Genomic DNA, 19,075 nt, shown 5'->3' with positions numbered 1-19,075 from the left:
GATAAGTCGACTGCTGACGCCCCTCCGTCGACTCCACCTGCGCCTCTCGCTCCGGTGGAGCACCGGGCAGTCGATTGATCACGTCTTCACTAGACGCGATAAATCGACCCCCTGCTGGATCGATCGCTGCAGAGGTAAGTGTAGACATGCCCTAAGGCTTGAATTCTTAACAATGAGAGTAAGTAACCATTGGAACCATTGGTTGCGGGGAGGGATAGCTCAGTGGTTTGAGCATTGGCCTGCTAAACCCAGGGTTGTGAGTTCAATCCTTGAGGGGGCCACTTAGAGATCTGGGGCAAAATCAGTACTTGATCCTGCTAGTGAAGGCAGGGGGCTGGACTCAAATGACCTTTCAGGGTCCCTTCCAGTTCTATAAGATAGGTATATCTCCATATATATATATTTTTTTTAAAGAAACAATTTATCAAGCTTCGTGATGGATTCCCCATCACTGATAATTTTTAAATCTAGACTGGATGTGTTTCTAAAAGCTAGGAATTATTTTCTAACAGCTAGAGATCATTTTGGGGAAGTTCTATGGCCTGTGTTATAAAGAAGATCAGACTAGATGATTACAATGGTCCCTTCTGGCCATGGAATCATAGAAGATTAAGGTTGGAAGAGACTTCAAGAGGTCATCTCCAACCCCCTGCTCAAAGCAGGACCAACCCCAACTAAATCATCACAGCTAGGGCTTTGTCAAATCGGGCCTTAAAAACCTCTAAGGATGGAGATTCCACCACCTCCCTAGGTAACCCATTCCAGTGCTTCACCACCCTCCTAGTGAAAAAGTTTTTTCTAATATCCAACCTAGACCTGCCTGTGACGTTCCCCTCTGGTATTGTCTGGACCAGTGATCTGTTAGGTCACTCCAATCCTTGACTCTGGGAGCCAGCCTTACCCTGCTCTACTGTGAGAACCTCCCACTCCTGGGCTGTTCACGCACAGCCTCTGGCATGTAAGCTGCTTCTTGGATTATGCAACTGAATGACACTAGCCAATATCTCCGGTCCCAGACCCAACCCTAGGAACCTCCGTCTTGCAGTGTCCACTTATGCCCACTGGATGCTGCAAGCTTATGAGTTTGTCAATTTAACAAAGAAATTGATATGCACCAGGCTTGTTATCCCAAGGGGAGTCTCTGTCACACTTCAAACCAAACGCACTGCTTCAGGTAGAATAGATTTATTAACTATAAAGACAGATTTTAAGTGATTATAAGTCAAAACATAAGTCAGATTTGGTCTAAAAAGGCAAAACGCATTCTAAGCTGATCTTAACACCTTCAATGCCCTTACAAACTTAGATGCTTCTCACCACAGGCTGGGTGGTTGCTCTGCAGCCAGGCTCTCTCCTTTGATCAGCGCTTCAGTCGCTTGGTAGTGGTGTCTGTAGATGTAGTTGGAAGAGAGAGGAAGAGCATGGCAAACGTTTCTCCCTTTTTTCATGTTCTTTCTTCCCTTTTTGCTTTGCCCGCCCCCCTTCAAAGTCAGGTGAGCATTACCTCATCGCAATTCCAAACTGACCAAAGGAAGGGGGGATGACTCCCTCGAGAGTCCAACAGATTCTTTTGTTGCTGTTAGGCCAGCATCCTTTGTTCCTGTGAGGCTGGGCTGGGTTTGTCCCATACATGCCCTGATGAGGTGTGAACTGCCTCTCAGTTCTTGGAGAGTTTTTGCCTGGGCTTATTTTAAACCATGAGGATACATTTTCAGCCTCATAATTTCATGTATGTAGTTATAACCTTACTATAACATTACTGTAACAACAATGCTCAGTGCATCATGAGCCTTCCAAAGACACCCGACATGACAAACTTTGCATTGGATACCACACCATCATTTTACAATGATGAACATGGAAGTGCTGGGTGTTCCCCCGGGTACAGAGCATCACACCTCCCCTCTTAGTTTACTGCAAGAGGATTAGTCACTGACTAGCTCAAAGGCAGTTTGTGTTATAGTTCTCTTGGCATCCAACCATTAAGGCCATGAGGCAGCGTGCCTCAGTTTCCCCATTCACATGCAGCAAACAAGGTTTTTTTTATGGTTTCTTTGCTGTAATAAGCTTTAAACCTGTTTACAGGTATTAATTGAAAAGTAGCATTATCATAAGGTTTAACATCCGTGTCAAAATTCTTATCCCCAAAACTTAACATTAAGACCAAAATTTTTGTCTCAGATGTGCGTTTACGAGTATCTTTGATACCGCGCCCTCTGTTCAGATATTCTAGTTTGAAGTTAGTTTGTTCATTATCCATGGTGTCCTTTGACTCTCTCCCATGTAATCAGTCATTGGCCTTTCTTTCCCTCCAGTGTTCCCCTCTGTGTGGGCTCTTAATTTAATCATGTTTCTGGAATTTTGGTGCCTCAGGGTCTGGCAAGATAGGTGTTCGGGGGGATCCTGCACATTGGCTGGCCCTTTGGGGAGCGGTCTCCCAACCCCAGGACTGTACATATACAGAAAATCCAGCTCCCTTTTTGGGGTTACCTTGTGTTTCCCCTTCCCAGCACCGAGTCCTTCCCTGCCCCCTAGAGGGGTGATCTGTGCCCTCTGGGCTAGGTGTATTTACCCTTTGATTAGATTCACCTTTTCCCAGCAGCTTTCCCATAACTGCTCTTTGCATCTCACCAGCCTGGGGGAAACACCCCCTTCTCTGTCAGTTGGGTCATTTGGCAAACTGCCACCTGGCAATTTCCTGATCCCAACTCCTCTGTTATCACAGGCATTGGAGCTGCATCTTGATTTAAAGAGAGACAGTTACTTTCCAAAAACTTATCAGAAATAGCATCCTGAAAAATTGGGACCTGGATTGGGGTACCCTCTGCCACCCCTTTCTCTGTCCCTGAGAAGTCAGCTGTATGACTGCTCCTCTCCAGGAGGTCAGTTACACAGTTCCTTCTCAAAACCTGGGTCACAGGCTGAGTGCCTGGGTGCACAGATGCTGACCCAGCCATCCTCCTAGTGTCCTGGGCATCTTGCCCCAAGTGACTAGTGAGGAGACATTCCTGTACCCCCACTATTCCTTCCCCACTTTCCTCCTCTGGGCCCCCTCCTAAGACACATTTCTCTGTGCTCCCTAGGAAGGGTTCTGTCTCTTGTTCAGCTGCAGAATTCTGACAGCTAACAACTGGGACAGTTTCCTTAATCACTGACAACACCTCTCCTGCGCCCGAGGGCATGTTGCCTTCTTCTGGAAAGGAGCTAGTCTCAGCCTCTCCCATGCTTGGAAGCACCATGCTTCCCTGTGTTAGTCACAGGAATCCTTACGCACCTTACTGGTTTCTGAGATTCCCTACCCCTTTTCTGGGCTCTCCTCTGGGACACGTTTCTCTTTGCTCCCTAGAGCCAAGTTTGTCTCTGGTTCAACTGCCACCTGCTGGACAGTTCTCTCCCTGGCAGGCATTACAACATAATTGTCTAAACATCTCTTCCAAGGATTCGATTCTCATTAGCTATGAAATTGCTCTACCTCATCTTTATATAGAAATGGAAATTTGTGGATTGAACAGTTTGATTTGAATGCTTCCTAGATTATTAGGTTGTGCAATACTGTGTTAATTTTGTTAATTTAATTTAATTTTGCCTAGATTTGCACTAGTGTTTTGGCTGTGTCCTCAGATTTATCGTAATACTTTGCCCATTATTTGAAAAACAGGTATCTCTGCTAGTACTTAATGATTTAGACAAGAATTTTTACATCACTTGTAAAGCCATTACCTTTTAGCACACCACTTTTCAATGTGTAATCTATATGCTAATTAGGCACTTGCACTTGTAAATTACAGTTACTAAAATACATTTCAGAAGATGTCTGTTCAACTGGGTAATTTTTTGTTTACCTTAAACTAAAAGCTAATTTATTTGCCTATTTCCCATTGACTCAGTATTGTTTTATCAGATGCCAACATTGCTATATTTTGTGAAAGGGATATAACCAACAGGGATATGGCAAATCCTCTTTATATACAGCATATAAATTGAAAAACCAAAATAAATAAAAATTGTCCAATATAATGCCAAGTCTACAGTTATCTTCCAATTTGTTGTTCTAGCCCTGCACGGATATGGAATATGGTTTTTTTTAAAAAAAAAAAAAGATTTTTGTCAAACTATGCGTGGTCTCCTCATGCGTTTTCAAAATCTAAAAATTGTAGCTGTGCAAACCAGTGTAGAGAGTGTGTGTGTTTGTGTATATAATGTGAATTAATAGGAATTTAGTATGCACATGGTTTTCATCAACAGTATCTAGTTCTCACTGTACTTGCAAACTGACTTTGTCTCTGTTAGGGAAGTCTAGACAATGAATCATGTATTGTAATCTTGTCTACGAAAACAATCATAAACATACCATTTATTTTTCTCTTAAATTCAGGGCAAGCATTCAAAAAAGAGTCACTGTTATCCACCCATGAACAGAGATCACCGCAGAATCATCCATGAGTTAGCTCAAATTTATGGCATTGAGAGTGTGAGCTATGACAATGAACCAAAGCGTAATGTTGTTATCACTGCAGTGAAGTATGTTATATTAATCTTATTTATTTTAGTTTTCGAAGTAATTAACATCCATTCAGTAGATTTGAATGTTGTGTTTTCTATATTTTGTTCTGAGTTTACTTTATTTACAACTTGCAAAATACATCCTTTATACTTCGTAAGTTCTATAGAAGCAGCTTTTAAATGGTTGGGGTGGAGGGAATGCATAATCTCACACGATTGTATTTCCATCAGTTTGGGGGTATTTCTTCTGATTTCACCTCAGTCTCCCATTTTTAAATATGACAGGACTGTCCAATTATAGTTCCTTTGATTCCAAGCTGTGTTTTTTCTGGTCACAAGAGGTTGCTGCTCTCTCTGCTGCTGAGTAACCCACAAGCATGAACTCCTGCTCCTGATGATGATCACTTCCTCTCTTGCCAGCTTCCCCACAGTCTGTTTTACCTCTTCAAGAGAAAGGGAAGAGGCATCAGCTAGATGCAGGGAGGAATGGGAGGAACTTTTAATGGGGGCAAAAAGAAGGGAAGTCTTAAGGTGAAAAGTGAGGGGGAGCAACACCTGAGAGGGACTAGGACAGGGGTCGGCAACCTTTCAGAAGTGCTGTGCCGAGTCTTCATTTATTCACTCTGATTTAAGGTTTCGCGTGCCAGTAATACATTTTAATGTTTTTAGAAGGTCTCTTTCTATAAGTCTATAATATATAACTAAACTGTTGTTGTATGTAAAGTAAGTAAGGTTTTTAAAATGTTAAGAAGCTTCATTTAAAATTAAATTAAAATGCAGAGCCCCCCTGGCCCCCCGGCCAGGACCCAGGCACTGTGAGTGCCACTGAAAATCAGCTTGCGTGCTGCCTTTGGCACGCGTGCCATAGGTTGCCTATCCCTGGACTAGGATCAGAGAAAGGGAGAGAAATTGAGTGAAAAAGAAAAGGGAGATGCCTCATAAAGATGCCAGAGAAGGGATCAGGCCAACTGATCATTGCCAATCACTCTGGAAGTGGATAGCCAGGTCGTTAAAGTTTCTAGTGCAGGGGAAACCAAGCCCTGTTCATGGGAAATGTTTGGTTGGTTTTGGTTTTGGTTTGGTTTGTTTTTTTTGTGGATGAGTTACCTCCATAGGTTTAGGGAAGCATCTGTATTTTAGGATATTTATCAAACACTCAACCTTTAGGGTTTCCTCATCACTGGCTTTACAAGGATTTTTGCTGCTCATATGCATTGTTACATTATTTGAACAAATCATCAGTTTCTGTTTCAAAATCATAATGCTATATATGAGGTAGAGACTGTATATTGTAGTGGGCTTTTGGTCTAGTAGCAGAGCCTGAAAATTTATATTTAAAAAAAGAAAACTAAAATTCACAATAATTCACAATCTTATTTGGAGAACTGATTGAAAATATGAATGTTGATTTTTTTAATTAAGGCAGGGATTTAGTGATAAGATGCATTTTCTTGCTTGTCTGGCAGTGTGAAATTTCAGAACTTTAGAATTCTCAAGGCATTTGCAAAAAAAAAAAAAGAGTAAGAGAATGTGAAGTAGGTGACCCTGAGTTCAGAACTCTTGTAATTGATAACCAGTGTGCGCGCATACACAAACACACTTAACAATAAGAAAAATTTTCCTTATCCCTATTGTCAACAGATTTCTGAACCATTTCCAATTTTTCTGCTATGCCAGATGGACCATTTTGAAATGAATCTGAAGTCGCATTTAAAAGAAGGATATGATGTGATTAATAAGAATATTTTGATATTTTTTCATGCACAACAAATCCACGTGTCTGGAGGATTGATTCTGCTCTCTCTTTATGAGCATGGGAAAATATGTCTCAGGCTCAGTTTCCTGTCTCTGTCTCTCCAGAAGCACTTCTCTGTATGTTTCTCCTGTGAGCTCTGAGGGAAGGCCACAGACCTTTACAGGTTTGTGACAGTTGAAGTTTTTCCTCACCTCGTCCCCCAGAACCTCCAGACCTCAGAGAGGAGAAGTTGATTGTAGTCAGCATTGCTGACTGCTGCAAGCCTGTGACTGTTACCTCTGACAGAATAGCTCTACAGCCATTCGTCACCCCAACCTGGAGTCAACAGTGACCAGTGGAAAAAGAGGCAGTTCTTAAATCATAAGTGAACAAGCTATTAGAGGCTCCACCCTTGAGGGTATCCACATACTGACAGAGTTGAGTTTCGCAGCTTGACAATGGTCGCTTGAGACTATGGATCAACAGTCAATGGAGCTGAGCTACATTAGGGACTGTGGGGCATCTGGCCAGACACTGGCCAAAGAGAGTCCACCCTGCCCCTGTGCCTTTGGATGTGCAAACTATGCCTACCATAATGGTCACCCCAATCCAAGCTTCTCCTTTGTAACCCTAGTCACATTATCTTACAAAGACCGTCTAGAACTGCTTGTCCTATCTCTTTCTCTGTTTGAGTATCTAAATATATTTAGCTGCAGCCTGTTTTCTCTCCTCTGTTCCAACATAGTTAGGAGACTCCTCTGGAATGCAGACATTATTTTCAGGTTTGGCCTACTTCAAGCAACATTTGAATGAGCTTTTGGGACAGGTCTTTTGGACACAGTTGTCAGTGAAGCTGCAGGTCAGAGAGAGTTGCACATGCTTCAGGAAAAGATGATAAAATGCTTCTACATTAGACATAAGAGAGACAGCCAAGGTAATTTTCATAGTTCCTTATTGGCCTTGCAGATCCTGGCTCTAGGAGATGTCTGTATGTCCTCCCTGGCAACTACCCACAAATAATTTCTGCTGATACAAAGTCAGGATCCAGGCAGGCTTCAGACTGCCTGTTCCCACTCAGCCAAGGACATTTATTCCTTAGATGCTCAGTGGACTTCCAATGATAGCACCTTCTGGGCTCCTCTGTTTGTACAGGAGACTTGGGATGAGTAACAGGGGAATGGGGAGGTGAATGCCCAGTCTCCTTTTTCCCAGGGGTAAAAAGGTGATTCTGCTTTCCACCAACCCTGTACCCCTCTGCCAGTGGTTTATGTTTAATTGCAGCTTATGATTGCTCATAAGAGTCTGCAAGCCCACTAATTCACCCACTGCATCCATCTTTTTGTCCCACAAATACTGTTTTACATCATCACTGCACATATTCAGGAACTGTTCCTGAGTAACCAAATCACACATTTCTTCAAAGCTTGTAATGTGTTTTCCCTTCACCCACTTGTCTAACAAATTTCTCATTTCATTTACATAGGCCACATTACTTAATCCAGATCCCCTCTTAAGACTCCTGAATTTAACCCTGTAGGTTTCAGCTGCAATCTGGAACTGGTTTCAAAACCAGTTCCTTAAATTTACCATAGTTTGAAACATCAGCAACAGGCATCTTATTGAATATGTCCAGAGCTCTCCCAGTCAATTTTGCAACCATTTTTTGATCCTCTGGAATCACATGGAGAGTGCACAGTCTCTCAAAGGTAATGAAATACTCGGCAATATCACTGGATTCATCATATGGTGGACATAACTGTTCCCATTTGTGGATTTTTGGGAAAGTGGAGCCAGCTGCTGAAGGGTTTTGTCTCTTCCACTCCATTACAGCCAGTTCCTGCTTCTGGGTCGCAATCTGGGCCTCAATTTCTTTGTTTTTTAACTCCAGGGCTAGCTGCCTCTCTTTCCTTCTCCTCCTGAGCAGCTTGTCATGCTAACCTCTGGGCTTCAACCTCTTTGTCTTTTAAGTCCAGGGCTTGTTGGTGTGCCTTTGTCTGGCTACTTCTGCCTCCACCGTTTCCCTGGCCGCAGCTGCTTCTTTGAGCCTCATTTGTGCCTGCCACATTTGAAACTCATGGTCCTTTGCCTTCTCTTCCACTTCCAGTCTGGCCAGCTCTAGTTTTGTAGCTGCCTCACTGGAAGTCATTTTCCTGCATTCTTGTGCTTATTTCCCTCACCCAAAATAAACAAACCGAAAATAACAAACCAGTAACCACTTTGTCTGTTCTCCAACCATGACACTCAAAACTCACTTAAAATCACTACCAGTGTCTCAAAGCAATCAGCTGTGCACAGATCCTGCTCGACTATGCCACTGTGACGGGTTCGGTCACAGAGACCCACTTGGGGCTGGCACCTGATGTGCTGGAATTATCTCTGAGCCCGTTTTCCCTGCCAGCCCGGGACTTCAGAACCCTGCCATGTTGAGCCAGACACACTAGCCTGCTGCAACACAGACCCAGGTCTGGTCAACGCCCCCTAAGCTGCAGAAGTTAACCAAAAACTGCTCAGTAGGTCACCTATCTCTAGCACCCAGACACCCAGTTCCCAATGGGATCCAAATCCCAAATAAATCCATTTTACTTGGCATAAAGCTTATACAGGGTAAACTCATAAATTATCTGCCCTCTATAACACTGATAGAGAGATATGCACAGCTGTTTGCTCCCCAGGTATTAATCACTTCCTCTGGGTTTACTAATAAACAAATGTGATTTTATTAAGTATTAAAAGTAGGATTTAAGTGGTTTCAAGTAATAACACACAGAACAAAGTAAGTCACCAAGCAAATTAAAGCAAAAACACTCAAGTCTAAGCCTAATTACAGGTAAAAACAACAAGGAGTCTGGTGGCACCTTAAAGACTAACAGATTTATTTGGGCACAAGGTTTCATAGGTAAAAACCTCACTTCTTCGGATGGATAGAGTGAAAGTTACAGATGCAGGCACTATATACTGACACATGGAGAGCAGGGAGTTACTTCGCAAGTGGAGAACCAGTGTTGACAGGGCCAATTCAATCAGGGTGGATGTAGTCCACTCCCAATAATGGATGAGGAGGTGTCAATTCCAGGAGAGGAAAAGCTGCTTCTGTAATGAGCCAGCCACTCCCAGTCCCTATTCATGCCCAGATTAATGGTGTTAAATTTACAAATGAATTTTAGTTCTGCTGTTTCTCTTTGAAGTCTGTTTCTGAAGTTTTTTTGTTCAATGATAGTGACTTTTAAATCTGTAATAGAATGACCAGGGAGATTGAAGTGTTCACTTACTGGCATATGTATGTTACCGTTCCTGATGTCCGATTTGTGTCCATTTACTCTTTTGCGGAGGGACTGTCCGGTTTGGCCAATGTACATGGCAGAGGGGCATTGCTGGCACATGATGGCATATATAACATTAGTAGATGTGCAGGTGAATGAGCCCTTGATGGTGTGGCTGATGTGGTTGGGTCCTCTGATGGTGTCGCCAGAGTAGATATGAGGACAGAGTAGGCAACGAGGTTTGCTACAGGGATTGGTTCCTGGGTTGGTGTTTCTGTGGTGTGGTGTGTAGTTGCTGGTGAGTTTTTGCTTCAGGTTGGGGGGTTGTCTGTAAGCGAGGACTGGCCTGCCTCCCAAGCTCTGTGGGAGTGAAGGATCATTTTCCAGGATAGGTTGTAGATCGTGGATAATGCGCTGGAGAGGTTTTAGCTGGGGGTTGTATGTGATGGCCAGTGGTGTTCTGTTATTGTCTTTGTTGGGCCTGTCCTGCAGTAGGTGATTTCTGGGTACCCGTCTTGCTCTGTCAATCTGTTTCCTCACTTCCCCAGGTGGGTATTGTAGTTTTTACGAATTCTTGATAAAGATCTTGTAGGTGTTTGCCTCTGTCTGAGGGGTTGGAGCAAATTCGATTGTATCTTAGGGCTTGGCTGTAGACAATGGATCGTATGATGTGTCTTGGATGGAAGCTGGAGGCATGTAGGTACGTATAGCGGTCAGTAGGTTTCCGGTATAGGGTGGTGTTTATGTGACCATCACTTATTTGCACTGTAGTGTCCCGAAAGTGGATCTCTTGTGTGGACTGGCCAGGCTGAGGTTGATGGTGGGGTGGAAATTGTTGAAGTCCAGGTGGAATTCTTCAAGGGCCTCCTTTCCGTGGGTCCATATGATGAAGATGTCATCAATGTAGCGCAAGTAGAGGCGGGGCACTAGGGAACGAGAACTGAGGAAGCATTGTTCTAAGTCAGCCATAAAAATGTTGACATACTGTGGGGCCATGCGGGTACCCATAGCAGTGCCACTGACTTGAAGGTATAAGTTGTCCCCAAATCTGAAGTGGTTGTGGGTGAGGACAAAGTCACAAAGCTCAGCCACCAGGCGTGCTGTGGCCTCATTAGGGAAACTGTTCCTGACCGCTTGTAATCCATCCTCATGTGGAATATTGGTGTAAAGTGCTTCTGCATCCATGGTGGCCAGGATGGTGTTTTCAGGAAGAACACCAATGCATTGTAGTTTCCTCAGGAAGTCGGTGGTGTCTCGAAGATAGCTGGGAGTGCTGGTAGCGTAGAGTCTGAGGGGAGAGTCCAAATAGCCAGATAATCCTGCTGTCAGAGTGCCAATGCCTGAGATGATGGGGCGTCCAGGGTTTCCGGGTTTATGGATCTTGGGTAGCAGATAGAATACCCCTGGTCGGGGTTCTGGGGGTGTGTCCATGTAGATTTGTTCCCGTACTGTAACTTTCACTCTATGCATCCGAAGAAGTGAGGTTTTTACCCACGAAAGCTTATGCCCAAATAAATCTGTTAGTCTTTAAGGTGCCACCAGACTCCTTGTTGTTTTTGTAGATACAGACTAACACAGCTACCCCCTGATACTTGATTACATGTAAAATCTCACCCTCAGAGATGTTCCAATAAGCTTCTTTCACAGATTAGACTCCTTCCTAGTCTGGGCTCAATCCTTTCCCCTGGTACAGTCCTCGTTAGTTCCAGCGAACATCTTAGGTGGAAAGCAGGGGTGTTCTCATGATTGGCAGCCCCTTTGTTCTGTTCCACCCCCTTTTATAGCTTTGTCACAAGGCGGGAATCTTTTGTCTCTCTGAGTCTACACCCCTCCTTCTAAATAGAAAAGCACCAGGTTTAAGATGGATTCGAGTATCCGGTGACATGTTCATGTCCTGTGAGACCCCAGCCTACATTCTTCCTGGGCTGGCTCACACAAACATAGGAAGGCTTGCAAGTAAACAGAGCCATTTACAACCAATTGTCCTAGTCAATGGAAGCCATCAAGATTCTAAACCACCATCAATGGCCCACACTTTGCATAATGACAATAGGATCTCAGAGTTATACTTTATATTTCTAGCTTCAGATACAAGAATGATACATGCATACAAATAGGATGACCACACTCAGTAGATTATAAGTTTTGTAAGCATACCTTACAATAGACCTTTTGCCTAAAGTATATTCCATTTGCATCATATTCATACTCATAAGCATATTTCCATAAAACATCTGGAGTGCAACGTCACAACATGTTTGTAGTTTTAGGGTTTAAGTGTTGTAAGTTTGGACTTTGATGCACTTTATAGGCTCACGCAAAGGGAGCAGTTCAAGCACCAATAAAGTTATGCAGGGAACTGTCTATGGGCTTTTATTATCCTAGTCAACCCCGAAAACTTCCAGACTAGTGGATATCTTCTTACATTAAGACATATAATAAGAAAAACAGTCTATTTCCTCTATTTACTGTCTCCATTGTTCAGTTTAAATGGGGGAAGGGGGGTATAGATTGTTTTAGGCAAAGAAGAAATGCTGGGCTGCTTTGAGTCACAGTGTGTCAGAAGTTCTTCTAACACCTCAATATTGGATTTGCTGCGAGATAACACATTTGGACCTTCAAGTCTCAAACTGTCATTTATACCACATTTAACACTTAATTTTTGTCTTGATTTTTTTTAATATAGTGTATTATTTTTCTATTTAAACATGTAGACAATAACATCACAAATGATATTTGTTACCATTCTCATCCTCTAGAGGTAAATCCATTTGTCCAAGTAATACCCTAACATCTGTGCTAGAGAGGGAAATGCAGACAAGGCCTCCACCACCTATTCCTCACTACAGACAAACAGATAAGTAAGAACTTTTTAGTTACTTAAGTGTTTTTACGAAGTTAATGTTTAATAAAGTGACAGTATGGGCCAGAGCCCTCACAACTTTGTCAGGGCATCTCAGTTTTGAATTGCCATACTCATGCTATTTTAATCTCTTAAACAGATTGCTAAATGTGACAATTTATGATGAAATGTATTATAATTCTAGGATATTCATTAGAGACTACCTATGCCACTCTGGTTTTTAATCAAGAGCAGTAGTGAACATTACATGAGTGTTTTTCTTGTGTTTACACTGTGGCATATCATTTATTACCTTCGTGCAGTAAACAGTTTTTGAAAGATCTTGTATACCTTGATGCATTCTGAACATCAAAGAGCCTCTGAGGGGTAAAAAGCTAGAAATCAAGGGGATTTACTCACTAAACATGTCTGCCCACATCATTGCAGCAGTTTTTTAAAAAATAGACAAATAGAATGTATGGGAGCAGTAGAAAGGGAGAGAAGATCTCTTATATAAAAATGTAATTTATATGAATCTTGTGTCCAAGTTTGGTTGCCTCATCAAAAGAAATGTATAGAGTAAATTGGGGGGGGGGGGGCAATGCATCAAAGCAGTGAAAAATCTTAGCTCTTTACCTAGTTACAGCTCACAAAATTGCAGAGACTATTTAACATGGAAAAGAGTTATTCAGAATTCAAATTTAACCGAACAGATCCTTCTCTCTACCTTTCTCATAATGAGCACAGGGGGTCACTCATTGAAATAAAATGGGAATAAATTTAGTGCCAGCAAAAATAAATACTGCCCTTATGCTATATAGTCAATCTGTGTAATTTATTGTTGCAAGAGGTAGACACGCATACTGTAGCTAAGACTGAATTATTTTATAACCATTTCTAACTATTCTTTGCAAACTAAGATATGGGTAATTAGTTCATGGCTTATAATGGTTGTCTGTGGGGGTCACTAAGTATTGTTTCCTCTATAATGGCCAAAGAGGGCAAAAGTGGGGACTTCACATTCCTTGGGTACTGACCGCTGCTGGGGAAAGCAAGATACCAGACTCCTTGGCTGTATGGTCTCATCTAACATATCAGCTCCTGTGTTTGTAAAACACTGTGGCCTTGAGTGTGCATAGGCTTTTAACATTCTGGGCTTCACAACCACAAATTATATTTGTTCAATTTTGGCTCTCAAAATGTTTTGCTGAATCTGGATTTAAGATGATCGCACCCTTAAAAGGATATTGGGAAACCACAGGCTTCTGATGCAGGGAATGTCTTCTGTTCTAGATTTTGACAGTATCTAGCAGAATATGGGCCTAATTCTGGTTGGTGATTTCAGGGACTACCAGAATACAAATGAATAACAATAATAGGCTGTTCATTCCTTGAGAAGATCCAGTTCATCAGAGTATAAACTAACAGATTCAAGATTAAAATCCAGTCTAAACCACCTGCAGGCATGCCTAAAACAAGACTCTTAAATCAATGCTTAGGAGCATATATAAAAGTAACCTGATTTTCAGTGGTGCTTGGCTCTTGCATCTCCCATTTACTTCAGTGGAATTCATTGGAAATTAGCACCTCCTGAAAAACCAGCCTGCTTATTTTTAATTTTAGGTGGCCAGGTTTGAAAATCTTTGCCTCTGGATTAAAATTATTTGTAAATAAAACATTCATTTAATATTTAAACATTGAAATTTTATTGGAAACAGAAGTTTTTGAAAGGCCTCATGTCACTGTCTTCAGATATATGCAGTGGTATTGTAGTCATGTTGGTCCCAGGATATTAGCAAGACAAGGTGGGTGAGGAAATATCTTTTATTGGACCATCTTCTGTTGGTGACAAGCTCAAAAGCTTGTCTCTCTCTCCAGCAGAACTTGGTCCAATAAAAGATATTTCCTCACCCACCTTGACTGTCTTCTGATGACAGTTAAATAGCATATTTGAATAATTATCTATACTAACAGTCGATGATTTCATTAATTTTTATCCTTTGTTTTTATCTGTAGCTGAAACTTGACCTGCAACTATCCCTCACTTCAGAGATAGTCTTTTGCTTTTTTTGCATATATTTTTGAAAAGGACAATATTCAGAACATTGGCTCGTCTGTAACAAAGTTTTCATTTACAAAATAAACTACCTAAATATTAGTGTGTTGTAGATAAATTGCTTGTGGTATTCTACCTTAATATTAGAATGGCTGAATTGCTAATATTAATATTTATGAAAAGCACGGTTAATAAAAGGTAGCTATTTGTTCAGTGGGCACTGAAATGTACATTAGAGTGAATAATTAAGATGTGATTTCTGTAAAACTTTAACAGCTTTCTAATGCCAGGTGTTTATTGATCTTGCTGTCCAGTGGCATAATATGCCATGAGATGTTATGGTGTTTTTATATCAGTTTGGTAGTTTGGGAAAGTCAGTGTGTTATCCTTGCTTATGTAACTGTATCTTTCATTTAACTGAGAATTGTGTTCTGTAATATTTTATGGTTTTAATTTCAGGAATAATGGAAACAGTGGCTTGCAGAAAACATTAAAAGTGGAGCCAGTGATTGACTACTTTGATGTCCAAGACTGAAATGATCTATCTTAAATTATTATTTAGAAAAATGGAGGTGAAGATACATATCTATCATGCAAGATGCTTTGTGGCTAATTAAATGATTAACTATTCAATATATTCAAAGTTTAAAATAGTAAAAAAGCACTGGTGAGTTAAGTGTATGAGAAACATAGCATTGTCTAGAAATTAACTAAAATTTGAGCTCTGAATATTGCAAGATAAGCTATTAAACGCCAAATTCTGACTTCAGATTGATGTGCACAGCTCTCATTGAATGCACTGAGAACTGCATGCGTTCCTCAAAAGCCAGAATATGGCTGATCATTTATTATATCAATGAAACTGATCTTTTAAATTTGACTGCAAATTTTCAGCTGCTCTGCATATTTTTACATAAGTTGCAGGTATTTTTCACCTCAGGCTGGTACATTTTTCTTCTCTGTTTGTTTGGAATCAAAGTATCTTTAATGAAGTGAAACTGCCTATCCATTAATTTATAGCTGAAAAAACTGGTAATTAAATTCTATTGGGGTAGTTATATTAGTGGCAAACATTCCAAAGATTTATACTGAGGGATCCAACTGTATTGTTAAAAATGAACAAATCACAAATTGCTATAATATAATCCTAATGGATATATTTTCAAAGAGTTTTCATGTGATTTTAATCATTCCATTTCTACTGCAAACATATCCCACATGGAATAAAACAAAAAATTTAGCTCAACTCTACAATATGTTGCATATTCCCAGTGCTTAGGCACACTGACACCCGCTAATGAGGAGTACATCTCATGTTCACTAGCATTTGAGGATTTTGGTACTTTCCAGTTCTTGTTCTTGAGGTGGAAGAGGGAAAATGCCGTTTGTTTGTTTGTGGGTTTTTATTAAGCAAAAGAATAATGGCTTAGATTTCTTTGTGTTTTATTTAATTTGTATATTTAAACCTTTAATTTAAATTAAAGGATTAAATTGAAAATGAAAAATATTTAATTCAAACGCTTGAACAGTTAGAACTCTCTATGGCTTTGATGTTGCATAGAGATTGAATCATATGTTTAGGATTGTTAAACTGATGACTTCACTAGTTTAAACTTTTCCTCTGTACAAGCTTAGAGCAGAAGGCATATGCTAGGCTTGTGTTGGAATATGGGTTGAGATTGCAGCAATTCTTGAAAACTTCATAAGAAAGTCTGGTATGTTAAATCCCTCTCAATGAAAACAGCCCTTTAATGATCACATTACATTTTAAATATATTATACTTTACACAATTCAGTAGTCAACACAATCTCCTAGATTTCAAATTGTTTCACATTAATGGGTGCCCTCATGAGGAAGGAGAGACCAGATCTTTAGCTGGTGTAAATTGTCATAGCTCCATTGACTTCACTTGAGCTACAACAATTTACCCAAGTTGAGGATCTGGCCCCTTATGCTAATAAGCTCCTTACTCCTCACACTATGCTCTGTCTGTCTCACCCCTCCTGACTGCACACAGCCCTAGAAGTTATTCCTTTGTGCAGCTCTTTGTGCTCAGGGGCAGCTTGTCTGCATGTCCCAGAGAGCTTATGGAACTTTTGAGGGCCATTAGCCACAGAGGTTCATTTTGGGGTGGATATGTATCATAACATGTTGACTTAAGTTAACTGTAATATTCTACATTGTCAAGATGTTATGGTTTTCTGTTGATGCATGTGTATAAAACTTACTTCGTTTAGGAAATGACAACGCAATGTAATATGTTTCTATTTAAATGTTTGAGATACATTTTCTCCACTTAAAAGAACACTGTCAAGGAATGTTGATCTTGTGTGTGTGTGTGTGTGTGTGTGTGTGTGTGTGTGTGTCTTCATACAATGAGTTTCACATACAATGAAAATAATTTTCTTTACCTTTTTCCTTTCATTTGGTGAACAGAAATTAACTTTTTTTTTACGAATGAATCTTAAACTAGCTGTTATGGTTTGGCATGACAGTGCACAAAATTCTTAAGCAAGTTGAGCCCTTGCAAGGTGCTTAACATTTTCAATTTCTGTTGACATCAGTGGATGAATAGGTTGCTAAGCACCTTTCTAGAAGTGTGATCTTGCAGACATTTACACAATTAAGTAGGCCTAACATGTGAGAAAGAGTCTCATTTATTTCAGTGTCACTGCTTGACTGAATGAGGGTTTGCAGGATGGGCCCATAGTTTGTGACCCTACATTTAATTTATTTTAACACAGGACTTCATTTAAAATAGCTAAAACATCACCTGCATACTTGTGTGCAATTTGTATGAGGCTTTCATAGCAGTATGTCTAGTTCATGCACTTTAATTGGTATTTTTAACAAATTGTGATCTTGCAACTTAAATGTGAGGCTGATGAGAAGCAGTCTAGAAGATGTTCAGGTTCTGAATAGAACTTTTAATCCAGCTTTTGATCAGAAGAACCAGAGAATTTTCAGTTTGCAAAATAAGGCTAATAAATATTTTGAATTCATATCTACTGATTAATCATAATGCCCCTTATGAAATGTCTAATAAAAGTTTTGCTCAGTTGTGAATATTCACATATCTCTACGCCTATTTTAATACCAAGGAGGTCAAAGCCTATACAACAGCTTTTAAAAAATCATTGACACTGAAATGTTTATTCAAAATTTCTTATTGTAATAGTTCCGTTAAAAAGATAATAAATGCACTTCCCTGGGGAAGCAATACCAAAACAAGTTTTTTCCAAAGAATAATTTTCCAGCTTTAAAAATGAATTCAGCTAGGTTTAATTGTGGTGTTCTCCCTTCTCTTCTGGTTTTCTTTGGATCATTTTACTGTATATGTGTGCCTAATGGGAATGCTTTTCTAATATACCATTTTGTATTTCTTCTTATTCTGAGTTGGCTCTTAGTCTATTTATCTAAGAGAAAAAAGAGTGAAGTCAGTGGCATTAACTTCAGTGGAGCCAATATTCCATCCTTGGTCTGTCAATTACATTGCACAGGTCTCAGAACGATACCGTATTTTGTAAATTGTTCTGTATTGAGTACATTACAATAAAGAGATTGTCTTTGAAGTGAACTGTGAGGAAGGGCAAATTGGTTACAATACATATAACTTTACCAAGTGCTTTTAAACTATTGTATATAAAATACAGGTAGAATTTTGGCATTGGGACTGTGTAACTGTTCAATGGTTTAATGCGTTAAGAAGTGCTCTGATTATTCAGTGCTTGATGTGCATAATCTAAAATCCTAGCTGTGCAAGTTAGCTATGGAGACCACTGTTTTGTGGCAGTTTTACAGTATGTGCCTCATGATGAAGTAAGCAAACGAACATTGCTCTAAAACACTCTTTCCATAAGTTATTTGGTGACAGATATATATATATAGATAGATAGATATTCCACTTGATTCCTTTCAAGTTTAGTGGTGTAACAGGTGATTTACTGTATAAAGCTGTAATAAAATTAAGTTCAAATTGCTATGTGTTGTAGTTGTTTGCAAGCTTTTAGGTAGGTGTACATGTGTTGGGAAGTTCTTAAAATGCTGTAGGAAGGCAAATATTTGAATGGAGTATCTGGGGGGGGGGTCTTCACCTCAAATTCTAAAATATCAGGTGCAGTTTTCTTCCTGCATTTCAACATCTTTAAACAAACATCTTTTCTGGGGGGTCCATACCAAAGGGGGAGGAGAGAGGGGACTATCTGCTATCTATGTAGAATTTAAGAATAATTTTTTGCTAACTCAAGATTTTATCACAAGTCTCACAATATATGATCCTGTTTTGAGGAATGACCTCCTTTTGTATTCCACTGTGGGTTTACGCATGCACACCATATGCCCAGAGTCGGAGGATTTGAATGTAAAGATATTGGTCCACACATGCGCCCTGGCTCCACACATGCGCCCTGGCTCATTTCGTGCCTCCAACCCAGGGGATATGGGGAGGCTGACCAACTCTCTCTCTCTCTCTCTCTCCAGTTCCTTCTCACGGCCGCATAGTCTGGGTTGGAACCTCCAGTGTCCATAGCTTCAGGTTCATCCTACAAAATAAGATTCTTTGGTGCTTGCTCATGTTGATTCCATTCTAGGTGTGTGCACCCCATGTGCATGGTCGTCAGAGATTTTTGCCTTAGCGGTATCTGAAGGGCTGACTGTGGTGCCTCCTTGAGTGCTGCAC

At 40.5% G+C, this 19,075-nt stretch overlaps 1 protein-coding gene across 6 annotated transcripts in view; it reads left to right on the top strand.

Moving 5' to 3' along the window:
- Positions 1-18,377, top strand: part of NFX1 (nuclear transcription factor, X-box binding 1) — a 195,314-nt gene extending 176,937 nt beyond the window's left edge. For 3 of the 6 annotated variants that reach the window (XM_005312595.5, XM_065584166.1, XM_065584165.1), the window contains exons 22-24: positions 4,376-4,521; positions 12,258-12,359; positions 14,856-18,377. In XM_005312595.5, coding sequence (XP_005312652.1) covers positions 4,376-4,521; positions 12,258-12,359; positions 14,856-14,931 — 324 coding nt within the window. In that variant the 3' untranslated portion in view covers positions 14,932-18,377. Of the gene's footprint in view, positions 1-814; positions 959-4,375; positions 4,522-12,257; positions 12,360-14,356 lie in introns of those variants that run through there. The other 3 variants (XM_042841428.2, XR_010598514.1, XM_042841433.2) reach the window with 3 other exon arrangements.
- The last annotated feature ends 698 nt before the right edge of the window (positions 18,378-19,075 follow it).

This window comes from Chrysemys picta, chromosome 2, assembly GCF_011386835.1.
Source record: "Chrysemys picta bellii isolate R12L10 chromosome 2, ASM1138683v2, whole genome shotgun sequence".
In the NCBI taxonomy this organism is placed as follows: domain Eukaryota; kingdom Metazoa; phylum Chordata; order Testudines; family Emydidae; genus Chrysemys; species Chrysemys picta.
This window is presented reverse-complemented; position numbering and strand designations above follow the sequence as displayed.